Raw genomic sequence first — 14,164 nt, forward strand, 5'->3', positions numbered from 1 at the left:
GTGAAGCACCTGCCATGGAGAAGTCTGTGGGGCCAGGATGTGAATAGGGAGCTGTTGTTTCGGTGCATTACACATGATGCCAGAAAATGGATGTGGCCTTTCTTTGTTGGTTCTTGGCCCTATCTCACAAACACAGGAAATAGCAATCAAGTATGAAAGAAAGATTTCTATTATTCATATCTGATGCACAATCTTCAGCTATACAACGGATAAAAATCTTTTTCTCCAAACAAGTTCTTTCACAAGTCTGCATGACCTATGATATTGAGATCCCATTTTCGCACTTACTTCATTTGTACTACAAATAATCCTAAAAGCTCAAATGCCTTCGACTAAATTCTAATATACACTATATCACCAATATTTATAAAACCTTATCTCAGCATATCAAAACCAAACATCCTGCCTCATGAGAGAATCAATGAAAATAAGGACAATCATGTTTAAGCCCACAATCATTCATTCATTTTGTACTTTATGAAAATGTAGAGTAGGAAAAGGGATTTATGTAAGACAACTCACTGGTTCTCCTTGTAGACAACGAGCACAAGTGGTCCTGTTGACCTGCATGGCATGGAGATTAGGTGACACTCCATCAATGGGATCACAATTCACAGGGTACTTAACAGCATGATTTCCCCTTCGACTTAACACCTGCAAAGGATAAAAATGTGTTATGTACATAAATGAATATAACTAAAGAGCCACATGCTCCCAATTAATCTTAGGATATATTGTAGCTAGTAATGTCAGCTGGAGTGAGTTTGAATGGAAAGAACCTGAAGGAAGTGGAGTATTTTAGATACATGGTAGTGGACATGGAAGCAGATGAAGCTATGGGAGCAAAAGAAAACCAAAGTGGGGGAAAGGGCAAAGGTTCCAAGTGCTTTAAGGAGTGTTTTGTTTCTAAAGACAAAGACACATGTCCGATGTTTTTGAAATTCCATCAGTGCTGTGGATCTGTGCGAGTCCTGGGCCCTAAATACATAAGATCAGGAAAAGGTGGACGTGTTGGCAAGAATATCCTGGTGGGAGTTCTCTTAAACTTTCTCTTCTTAATACCATTCAATTCTCTTTCTCTAGCATTTCTCAATGAACTCTCTTCACACCACATACTATCCTCAGACATTTAATTTTCAACAAATTCAACTTCCCATATACAGTAACCTCTCTTTTTTGCAAAATTCTCAATGCTCCCAGACCATTCACTTCCTCTTTAATCCCATGACTCAATTCAACTTCATTCACTGCCATGTCCGCTTCCAGATATCTAAGGCACTTAAATTCTTACAAGTTTCTGCAGTTCAAACTCACACCATAAATATCTTGTCTCTCTTTAATGCTAAAACTTACAATATTACTTTTTATTCCCATTTACTCTCAACTTTCTCTTTTCACACGCTTTAGCAGGTTCTCGCTTGAATCTACTAAAGTGCCATGTCATCAGCAAACAACTAATTCAACTCCCAGGCCACTTCCCCACCCCAACAGCATGCATATCTGCTCCTCTCCAAGATCCTTGAAATCACCTTCCTCACCACCCTATCTATAAACATAGGAAACATATATAGGTAACAATGGTCATGGCAAAAGTCTTCACTTATCACTGTCCCTATAAGCCTCCCTCGCATACATCATTCCACACATTCTTCTACCATTTCTCTCTCCCAAGAACTCTTCCACTCTTTTTATCCATGTCACAGGTGGTCTTCTCCTCAAAGCAGCCCCTTTAATCTTACTATCATACCCTATCCTTGTTAACTCGCCCACTTGCATTATTTCTACAAACCCAAACCTCTTTTGTTACATTTCACCCAGTCTACCACTCCATAATTCATTTCCTTTGCACTCCCTGCTCTACCAAATTTCTCATCAACCCCATTTATTTCTTCAATCCATCTAGCCATACCACATGCTTCTCTCAAATAGCTCACTTCCACCACCTGGATTCCTGATCTCTGTGACTCATACCATGTCCATGATTTGGCTACATAGGTCTGGGTTGGGAGGACTATGCTGTCCCTTAATACTTTCTTCATTTCCAACCTTATCAAGGAACCCAATAACTCTTCCACCCTCTACTGCTCTCTCCCCAATATTTTCTTCCATAACATCAAACTTACTCAATGTAGCTCCCAATTTCTTAAATTGTCACCTCCTCCAGTATTTCTTTCCCCATATCTATAATACAGTTTAGTACATGTTCTCCTATCACTTTACAGGGCTTTGTAAAACCTATACTTGCATCTATCTATCTATATCTCTGATGCCCATTCCCTTCAGGAACTCCCATCAAGGGGTGGCAACAGCAGAAGAGTCTCCACATATTCCTGTCCTTACATGCCTCCCTTGCATGCAACATTCCACCCATTCTTCCTCTGTTTCTCTCCCTCCAGTATTCCTCAACCCTATTTGCCCATGTCACAGGTGGTCTTCCACTCAAACCAACCCCTTTAACTGCACTATCAGGTCTTCCAATTAAACCAACCTCTTTAATTGCACTATCATACACTCTCCTTGAAAACTCCCAGTCTTGCATTCTTTCCACACACCCACACCACCTAAAAGTATTACATTTAACCCATTCTACCACTCCACAATTCACTCTCTGCATTCCTCGCCATACCACATGCTCTTCTCAAATAGCTCATTTCCACAACTGTGATTCTTGACCTCTGTGCATCATTCCATGTTCCAACGGCATTGGTCAGGGTTGGGAGGACTATGCTTTCCATTAACCCTCTCTTCACTTATATACTTACACCTATACCCTTCATCATTCTATCAAGGAAACAAATGACTCCTCTACCCTGTACTGCACTCTCTTATCCCTCCCTCCACATCACCACACTTACCCAAAACAGCTCCCAGATACCTAAATTTCCTCATTTCTTCCAGTCTTTTTTCCCCCCATATCCACAGCACAATCTATTAATCTATTACACTTTCTTCTTTCACTCTATATGGGTTTACAAAATCTATACTTTCACTCTGTTTCCTTTCAAACACCATTACTTTACTTTTACTTGCATTTACTTTCAATCTCCACTTACACACAACATAAAGCACACTTACAATCTTCTGCAACTCCTCTTTACCCCCTGCAAACAACAAAGTATCATCCGCAAACAGGCTTGCCACCAGATACTTACCTCAACGCCACATTCGATCTCTGCACCCCTTTTCCCTAGTTTTGCTTTCACTGCTCTTATCACTCTATCCACATATCAAAAACCCATAAGAGCATCACACAGCCCTGCGTCACATCTACATGTATCCCAAAACTTTTACTCAGCTCTCCATCCACTTTACAAATGCATTTGCTCCTCTATAGAAGGCTTTTACACCATTCAACAGTTGTCCCCCTATATCATATATCCTTAACACATCCAAAAAAGCATTCCACTTGACTGTCACAAGCTTTCTCTAAATCCATAAGAAGCTGAATACTTCTTATCTTTCCCTAAATACTTTTCCATGGTCATCTTTAAAACAAAAATCTGAGCTACACATCCCCTAACTTTTCTTTAACCCCGATATACTTAAGACTTACTCCCCTATAATTGCTCCATATGTCCTTAGCACCTTTTCCTTTGAATAAAGGAATAATATGAGCTTTCACCCAAACCTTAGGCAAGACCTGTTTCCAAGATAAATTACACATAAGATACATTCACTCTATCACAATTTCACCTCTATATTTCAGCCACAATCCCATCCACTCTAGGTGCCTTTCTTATCTTCAGCCTCATTATTGCCCTTATTACCTCTCTTTTTACTACAGACCCCAGCCATTGTATCCTCTTCCTTCCCTCCCCATACCCATAGGTGCCTTTCTTATCTTCAGCCTCATTATTGCCCTTATTACCTCCCTTTTTGCTACAAACCCTTGCAATAATATCCTCTTCCTTCCCTCCTCCATACCCATGCATGTAACAAATGCTGCCTCCCCTTCTCATTCTTCAAAATACTCTCTCCATCTTCCTCCTTTCGATTCAACAATTCTTCCTTACTTCTCACATCAACATTTCCACTTATATCCACCTCTTTCCTTTTTCGCCTCCTTCCAGCATATTTCTTGTCATCACAAAACTTTCCACTTTACTTTCTTCCAAAATCTTCATCTACTCTTTCTTTGCTTTCCTCTATTAGCTTCTTAAGATTCAGCTCACATAGTTTGTATTCATCCCTCCTCCTTTGCTGAACTTCCACAGGTACATTCCTACTGACCAATCCACCATATGTCTTTTCCCTCCACAGAATTTCTAATCTCTTCTGTCCACCATGCATTACCCATTTTATTCGTGTATCTCAATACCTTGTATCCACGTACTGATTCTACATTTACTAATGAAGCATGTATTTAGAGAGACCTGTTAACATGATGTCCAATACAAGTGTTTATAATCCATTCCCTTTATGTGCACTTGAGACAACTAGGAAGACATGACTGTGAACCCTGCTGCCTCCACCATTCATCAAATCTATATATCAGTCTGTCTCTGTCTGTCCATTCAACATCCTATGGCTAAAATCAGAGCTGGTATCAGGAAGGGGCAATATAACTATAAAGTCAGACTACAGCTCAGTAAGAACTATGATAAAACAAATGCTAAACATAGGTTGGGTATGTCTACCACATAAATCTTCTAAAGATCAAAATACCTCTTCTAAAGACCAAAATACCAGCACATAAGTTATCTAAAGCATTTGTGACAAAAAATAAGTAATAGTAAAAGAAATATATGCTAAAGGCAATATCACCTACCTGAGAACCAATGCGACCCTGCTGAACTCGAGCTTGAAGAACATCAACATCTATAACTATCCTTGGCTGCACCAGTGGCCGTTTCTGCAAACGAATAATCATTATCATCAAGGTGCTTATTTGAAAACATTATCAAACAACTATGAGAGACAGAAACCCGGAAGCTTAGGTACTGGTGGTGCTGTTAGCTTTGGTGGATGTCTCACCATGAATCCTAATCACATAGAGGGTAAGGAAAAAATAGTTTAAAGCCAACTGATACTTTCAAATGAAATTCTATTGGATAAGCTCATTCTTCCAATCTATACAAAAATAAAGAAAACTTAAAACACATATAAATTGGTAAAAACTTTCAAAACCATTATTTTGCCTTACTTTTTTTGATAAAGCAATGCAGCAAATATCAAAGATTTGATTACCAATGTGAAACTATACATTTTCAACATTACATTACTTAAATTTTCCTAGTCGACAAAAACGGCATGCTCAGACTACACTACTCCTCTTCCTAAGAAAAAAAAGTGAATGAAATAAAAAATAGATATCAAATCATTAGCCTTTTAAACTTCTATAAATTTATATTTTTGATGTTATGTATTACAGAGGTATAAGTTTGTTGAGTATTCCTGGTAAATTATATGGGAGGGTATTGATTGAGAGGGTGAAGGCATGTACAGAGCATCAGATTGGGGAAGAGCAGTGTGGTTTCAGAAGTGGTAGAGGATGTATGGATCAGGTGTTTGCTTTGAAGAATGTATGTGAGAAATACTTAGAAAAGCAAATGGATTTGTATGTAGCATTTATGGATCTGGAGAAGGCATATGATAGAGTTGATTGAGATGCTCTGTGGAAGGTATTAAGAATATATGGTGTGGGTGGCAAGTTGTTTGAAGCAGTGAAAAGTTTTTATCGTGGATGTAAGGCATGTGTACGTGTAGGAAGAGAGGAAAGTGATTGGTTCTCAGTGAATGTAGGTTTGCGGCAGGGGTGTGTGATGTCTCCATGGTTGTTTAATTTGTTTATGGATGGGGTTGTTAGGGAGGTGAATGCAAGAGTTTTGGAAAGAGGGGCAAGTATGAAGTCTGTTGTGGATGAGAGAGCTTGGGAAAAGAGTCAGTTGTTCGCTGATGATACAGCGCTGGTGGCTGATTCATGTGAGAAACTGCAGAAGCTGGTGACTGAGTTTGGTAAAGTGTGTGAAAGAAGAAAGTTAAGAGTAAATGTGAATAAGTGCAAGGTTATTAGGTACAGTAGGGTTGATGGTCAAGTCAATTGGGAGGTAAGTTTGAATGGAGAAAAACTGGAGGAAGTAAAGTGTTTTAGATATCTGGGAGTGGATCTGGCAGCGGATGGAACCATGGAAGCGGAAGTGAATCATAGGGTGGGGGAGGGGGCGAAAATCCTGGGAGCCTTGAAGAATGTGTGGAAGTCGAGAACATTATCTCGGAAAGCAAAAATGGGTATGTTTGAAGGAATAGTAGTTCCAACAATGTTGTATGGTTGCGAGGCGTGGGCTATGGATAGAGTTGTGCGCAGGAGGGTGGATGTGCTGGAAATGAGATGTTTGAGGACAATGTGTGGTGTGAGGTGGTTTGATCGAGTAAGTAATGTAAGGGTAAGAGAGATGTGTGGAAATAAAAAGAGCGTGGTTGAGAGAGCAGAAGAGGGTGTTTTGAAATGGTTTGGGCACATGAAGAGAATGAGTGAGGAAAGATTGACCAAGAGGATATATGTGTCGGAGGTGGAGGGAACGAGGAGAAGTGGGAGACCAAATTGGAGGTGGAAAGATGGAGTGAAAAAGATTTTGAGTGATCGGGGCCTGAACATGCAGGAGGGTGAAAGGCGGGCAAGGAATAGAGTGAATTGGATCGATGTGGTATACCGGGGTTGACGTGCTGTCAGTGGATTGAATCAGGGCATGTGAAGCGTCTGGGGTAAACCATGGAAAGTTGTGTGGGGCCTGGATGTGTAAAGGGAGCTGTGGTTTCGGGCATTATTGCATGACAGCTAGAGACTGAGTGTGAACGAATGAGGCCTTTGTTGTCTTTTCCTAGCAATACCCCGCACACATGAGGGGGGAGGGGGATGGTATTCCATGTGTGGCGAGGTAGCGATGGGAATGAATAAAGGCAGACAGTGTGAATTGTGTGCATGGGTATATATGTATGTGTCTGTGTGTGTATATATATGTGTACATTGAGATGTATAGGTATGTATATTTGCATGTGTGGACGTGTGTGTATATACATGTGTATGGGGGTGGGTTGGGCCATTTCTTTTGTCTGTTTCCTTGCGCTACCTCGCAAACGCGGGAGACAGTGACAAAGCAAAATAAATAAATAAATATTTATTACAATGCTCTTGATTTTACTATGAACAATAAATGTTTCCTTTAAATTTAACAAACATAAACATGTTGGTTTTGAAAGCTTAAAAATTTTATTATCTTTTGCTGATGTCCTGCAAACTTGAGACATTCTACATTATCAGAAATCTTGAGAATAGTCAGGGTTAGGACTTCCGGCCTTATTGAATTTCTATCACGGAGGCAATGGCCTTCCTGAACTTTCAATAGCCACTCGCTTGTTTCAAACTAATCATCACCTTAGACCACCAGTGAGATGATGTCATTGACCCAGTCGCTTCAAGACACTTACAGATAAGATGATGTGATTAACCCAATCGCTTCAAGCCACTCACACCTAAGAATTCACAGATCACAGGCATTAATTCAATGGTAGTCACAGCTGGTAGAGAGAAAGGGTTTTCTTCAAGAAAAGAAAAGGGAAGCAAGGGCAGGATGAGAAAAACAAAAAAATGCTCACAGGGAACCACCTTAGGAACTTTTTCAACTTTCAAGACCTACTTTTCCCTCCTGTGCAGTCTGACCTGCATGCATGAGAGCACAACCACATAAAGAATTTTCAAAATTTCTTTCAGATATGTTGAAACAAAAAAGCAAAATAAATGCTTTCAACAATGAATCGGAGGCCATCACTCTTAAAGGAGGGATCTCCAGAGCTACAAAAAGGTGGATCCACATCTAAACCATATACCAGCAGACAACAGGGGTAGAAGAGTACCTTAAAAGACCCCTTTTCTTGATTTCCTCCTATGAAAAGTTTCTGAGGAAAGCTAAGGAAGAAGCCACCTTTCTCACACCATATACTCAAGCAAAAAGCTCAGGTAAGCCAAAAAGGATTCGTTTCCTGAATGCACAAATAAATGTTCCCTTTCAAGATCACTAGTTAAGTCCTAAAGGGTTGCTAAGAGATTATTTATGCATAATTAGGGAAAATGAAGTATTCCAAGAGTGGACGACAGAGGCTATTTCTCATATAATACTTTTATTCTCAGCCAAATTACCTGGGCTTTGGTTTTATCTTAACCCATCAAAGACGATTTTCAAAGAAAAGGTTCTTGTGTCTTGATGTAAAGGGTAGCTAACAATCTTCTCCCATCCAAGGATAAACAAAATTCATTAAGAGGATGTTGAGGAGCTAAACTGTCAAAACACTTAAAACTGGAGGATTCAGGACTTTAAAAAGCTCACACATGGGCTGTGGTGCAGCAATAACAGTCTTCCTTAGCAACAAACCACCTCACACCACATATTGTCCTCAAACATCTCATTTCCAACACCTCCACACAACCCTACCTATAGCCCCCGCCTCGCAAACAGTAAGTAATGAAAGGGTAAGAGAGATGTGCGGTAATAAAAAGTGTGGTTGAGAGAGCAGAAGAGGGTCACATGGAGAGAATGAGTGAGGAAAGATTGACAAAGAGGATACATGTGTCAGAGGTGGAGGGAACAAGGAGAAGTGGAAGACCAAACTGGAGGTGGAAGGATGGGGTGAAAAAGATTTTGAGCAATCGGGGCCTGAACATGCAGGAGGATGAAAGGCAAGCAAGGAATAGAGTGAATTGGAACAATGTAGTATACCGGGGTCGATGTGCGGTCAATGGTTTGAAACAGGGTATGTGAAGCATCTGGGGTAAACCATGGAAAGTTTTGTGGGGCCTGGATGTGGAAAGGGAGCTCCATCAACTCTAATCATATGCCTTCTCCAGATCCATAAATGCTACATACAAATCCATTTGCTTTTTCAAGTATTTCTCACATACATTCTTCAAAGAAAACACCTGATCCACACATCCTCCGCCACTTCTGAAACCACACTGCTCTTCCCCAATCTGATGCTCTGTACATGCCTTCACCCTCTCAATCAATACCCTCCCATATAATTTACCAGGAATACTCAACAAACTTATACCTCTGTAATTTGAGCACTCACTCTTATCCCCTTTGCCTTTGTACAATGGCACTATGCAAGCATTCTGCCAATCCTCATGCAAATCACCATGAGTCATACATACATTAAATAACCTGACCAACCAGTCAACAATACAGTCACACCCTTTTTTTTAATAAATTCCACTGCAATACCATCCAAACCCACTGCCTTACCAGCTTTCATCTTCCGCAAAGCTTTTACTACCTCTTCTCTATTTACCAAATCATTCTCCTTAACCCTCTCATTAACCCAAAATTCTCTCTTCTTTTCTGAAAACCTCTCCAATTCTTCACTTTCGCCTCCACAAGATAATGATCAGATATCCCTCCAGTTGCATCTCTCAGCATATTAACATCCAAAGGTCTCTCTTTCGCGCACCTATCAATTATCACGTAATCCAATAATGCTCTCTGGCCTTCTCTCCTACTTACATACGTATACTTATGTATATTTCTCTTCTTAAACCAGGTATTCCCAATCACCAGTCCTTTTTAAGTACATAAATCTACAAGCTCTTCACCATTTCCATTTACAACAATGAACACTCCATATACACCAATTATTCCCTCAAATGCCACATTACTCACCTTTGCATCACTATAGCCCAGTCTCGTGCATCAAAACTACTAACACACTCACTCAGCTGCTCCCAAAACACTTTCCTCTCATGATCTCTCTTCTCATGCCCAGGTGCATATGCACCAATAATCACCCATCTCTCTCCATCAACTTTCAGTTTTACCCATATCAATCTAGAGTTTACTTTTTTACACTCTATCAAATACTCCCACCACTCTTGTTTCAGGAGTAGTGCTACTCCTTCCTTTGCTCTCATCCTCTCCCTAACCCCTGACTTTACTCCCAAGATATTCCCAAACCACTCTTCCCTTTTACCCTTGAGTTTCATTTCACTCAGAGCCAAAACATCCAGGTTCCTTTCCTCAAACATACCACCTATCTCTCCTTTTTCTCATCTTGGTTACATCCACACACATTTAGACATCCCAATCTGAGCCTTCGAGGAGGATGAACACTCCCCGCATGACTCCTTCTTCTGTTCCCACTTTTAGAAAGTTAAAATACAAGGAGGGGAGGGTTTCTAGCCCCCTGCTCCCATCCCCTTTAGTCGCCTTCTACGACACGTCAGGAATGCATGAGAAGTATTCTTTCTCCCCTATATATGTATATATTTCTTTTTCTTTCAAACTTTTTGCCATTTCCCGCATTAGCAAGGTAGTGTTAAGAACAGAGGACTGGGCCTCTGAGGGAATATCCTCACCTGGCCCCCTTCTCTGTTCCTTCTTTTGGAAAAACAAGAGGGGAGGATTTCCAGCCCCCCGCTCCCTCCCCTTTTAGTCGCCTTCTACGACATGCAGGGAATACGTGGGAAGTATTCTTTCTCCCCTATCCCTAAGGATAATTTTTTTTTCTTTGTCGCTGTCTCCCGCGTTTGCGAGGTAGCGCAAGGAAACAGACGAAAGAAATGGCCCAACCCACCCCCATACACATGTATATACATACGTCCACACACGCAAATATACATACCTACACAACTTTCCATGGTTTACCCCAGACGCTTCACATGCCCTGATTCAATCCACTGACAGCACGTCAACCCCGGTATATCACATCGATCCAATTCACTCTATTCCTTGCCCTCCTTTCAACCTCCTGCATGTTCAGGCCCCGATCACACAAAATCTTCTTCACTCCATCTTTCCACCTCCAATTTGGTCTCCCACTTCTCCTCGTTCCCTCCACCTCCGACACATATATCCTCTTGGTCAATCTTTCCTCACTCATTCTCTCTATGTGCCCAAACAATTTCAAAACACCCTCTTCTGCTCTCTCAACCATGCTCTTTTTATTTCCACACATCTCTCTTACCCTTACGTTACTTACGCGATCAAACCACCTCACACCACACATTGTCCTCAAACATCTCATTTCCTGCACATCCATCCTCCTGCGCACAACTCTATCCATAGCCCACGCCTCGCAACCATACAACATTGTTGGAACCACTATTCCTTCAAACATACCCATTTTTGCTTTCTGAGATAATGTTCTCGACTTCCACACATTCTTCAAGGCTCCAAGGATTTTCGCCCCCCTCCCCCACCCTATGATCCACTTCCACTTCCATGGTTCCATCCGCTGCCAGATCCACTCCCAGATATCTAAAACACTTTACTTCCTCCAGTTTTTCTCCATTCAAACTTACCTCCCAATTGACTTGACCCTCAACCCTACTGTACCTAATTACCTTGCTCTTATTCACATTTACTCTTAACTTTCTTCTTTCACACACTTTACCAAACTCAGTAACCAGCTACTGCAGTTTCTCACATGAATCAGCCACCAGCGCTGTATCATCAGCGAACAACAACTGACTCACTTCCCAAGCTCTCTCATCCCCAACAGACTTCATACTTGCCCCTCTTTCCAAAACTCTTGCATTCACCTCCCTAACAACCCCATCCATAAACAAATTAAACAACCATGGAGACATCACACACCCCTGCCGCAAACCTACATTCACTGAGAACCAACCACTTTCCTCTCTTCCTACACGTACACATGCCTTACATCCTCGATAAAAACTTTTCACTGCTTCTAACAACTTGCCTCCCACACCATATATTAATACCTTTCACAGAGCATCTCTATCATATGCCTTCTCCAGATCCATAAATGCTACATACAAATCCATTTGCTTTTCTAAGTATTTCTCACATACATTCTTCAAAGCAAACACCTGATACACACATCCTCTACCACTTCTGAAACCACACTGCTCTTCCCCAATCTGATGCTCTGTACATGCCTTCACCCTCTCAATCAATACCCTCCCATATAATTTACCAGGAATACTCAACAAACTTATATCTCTGTAATTTGAGCACTCACTCTTATCCCCTTTGCCTTTGTACAATGGCACTATGCACGCATTCTGCCAATCCTCAGGCACCTCACCATGAGTCCTACATACATTAAATAACCTTACCAACCAGTCAATAATACAGTTACCCCCTTTTTTAATAAATTCCACTGCAATACCATCCAAACCTGCTACCTTGCCGGCTTTCATCCTCCGCAAAGCTTTTACTACCTCTTCTCTGTTTACCAAATCATTTTCCCTAACCCTCTCACTTTGCACACCACCTCGACCAAAACACCCTATATCTGCCACTCTATCATCAAACACATTCAACAAACCTTCAAAATACGCAGGGAATACGTGGGAAGTATTCTTTCTCTCCTATCCCCAGGGATGATACAGCGCTGGTGGCTGATTCATGTGAGAAACAGCAGAAGCTGGTGACTGAGTTTGGTAAAGTGTGTGAAAGAAGAAAGTTAAGAGTAAATGTGAATAAGAGCAAGGTTATTAGGTACAGTAGGGTTGAGGGTCAAGTCAATTGGGAGGTGAGTTTGAATGGAGAAAAACTGGAGGAAGTGAAGTGTTTTAGATATCTGGGAGTGGATCTGGCAGCGGATGGAACCATGGAAGCGGAAGTGGATCATAGGGTGGGGGAGGGGGCGAAAATTTTGGGAGCCTTGAAAAATGTGTGGAAGTCGAGAACATTATCTCGGAAAGCAAAAATGGGTATGTTTGAAGGAATAGTAGTTCCAACAATGTTGTATGGTTGTGAGGCGTGGGCTATGGATAGAGTTGTGCGCAGGAGGATGGATGTGCTGGAAATGAGATGTTTGAGGACAATGTGTGGTGTGAGGTGGTTTGATCGAGTAAGTAATGTAAGGGTAAGAGAGATGTGTGGAAATAAAAAGAGCGTGGTTGAGAGAGCAGAAGAGGGTGTTTTGAAATGGTTTGGGCACATGGAGAGAATGAGTGAGGAAAGATTGACCAAGAGGATATATGTGTCGGAGGTGGAGGGAACGAGGAGAAGAGGGAGACCAAATTGGAGGTGGAAAGATGGAGTGAAAAGGATTTTGTGTGATCGGGGCCTGAACATGCAGGAGGGTGAAAGGAGGGCAAGGAATAGAGTGAATTGGAGCGATGTGGTATACAGAGGTTGACGTGCTGTCAGTGGATTGAATCAAGGCATGTGAAGCGTCCGGGGTAAACCAAGGAAAGCTGTGTAGGTATGTATATTTGCGTGTGTGGACGTGTGTATGTACATGTGTATGGGGGGGGGGTTGGGCCATTTCTTTCGTCTGTTTCCTTGCGCTACCTCGCAAACGCGGGAGACAGCGACAAAGTATAAAAAAAAAAAAAAAAAAAAAATATATATATATATATATATATATATATATATATATATATATATATATATTTTCATACTATTCACCATTTCCCGCGATAGCGAGGTATATATATATATATATATATATATATATATATATATATATATATATATATATATATATATATATATATATATGGAAGTAAGGGGAGTGCGGGAGGAATGGGATGTATTTAGGGAATCAGTGATGGATTGCGCAAAAGATGCTTGTGGCATGAGAAGAGTGGGAGGTGGGTTGATTAGAAAGGGTAGTGAGTGGTGGGATGAAGAAGTAAGATTATTAGTGAAAGAGAAGAGAGAGGCATTTGGACGATTTTTGCAGGGAAAAAATGAAATTGAGTGGGAGATGTATAAAAGAAAGAGACAGGAGGTCAAGAGAAAGGTGCAAGAGGTGAAAAAGAGGGCAAATGAGAGTTGGGGTGAGAGAGTATCATTAAATTTTAGGGAGAATAAAAAGATGTTCTGGAAGGAGGTAAATAAAGTGCGTAAGACAAGGGAGCAAATGGGAACTTCAGTGAAGGGTGCAAATGGGGAGGTGATAACAAGTAGTGGTGATGTGAGAAGGAGATGGAGTGAGTATTTTGAAGGTTTGTTGAATGTGTTTGATGATAGAGTGGCAGATATAGGGTGTTTTGGTCAAGGTGGTGTGCAAAGTGAGAGGGTTAGGGAAAATGATTTGGTAAATAGAGAAGAGGTAGTAAAAGCTTTGCGGAAGATGAAAGCCGGCAAGGCAGCAGGTTTGGATGGTATTGCAGTGGAATTTATTAAAAAATGGGGTGACTGTATTATTGACTGGTTGGTAAGGTTATTTAATGTATGTATGACTCATGGTGAGG

General features: G+C 41.1%; 1 protein-coding gene across 1 annotated transcript in view; it reads right to left on the bottom strand.

Moving 5' to 3' along the window:
• Positions 1 to 14,164, bottom strand: part of LOC139763133 (uncharacterized) — a 49,210-nt gene that overhangs the window by 15,169 nt on the left and 19,877 nt on the right. Inside the window, exons 3-4 of the mRNA XM_071688827.1 lie at positions 4,769 to 4,852; positions 523 to 654 (exon numbers count right to left, since the gene is read on the bottom strand). Coding sequence (XP_071544928.1) covers positions 523 to 654; positions 4,769 to 4,852 — 216 coding nt within the window. The remainder of the gene's footprint in view (positions 1 to 522; positions 655 to 4,768; positions 4,853 to 14,164) is intronic.

The sequence above is a fragment of the Panulirus ornatus genome, chromosome 46, assembly GCF_036320965.1.
Source record: "Panulirus ornatus isolate Po-2019 chromosome 46, ASM3632096v1, whole genome shotgun sequence".
In the NCBI taxonomy this organism is placed as follows: Eukaryota; Metazoa; Arthropoda; class Malacostraca; order Decapoda; family Palinuridae; genus Panulirus; species Panulirus ornatus.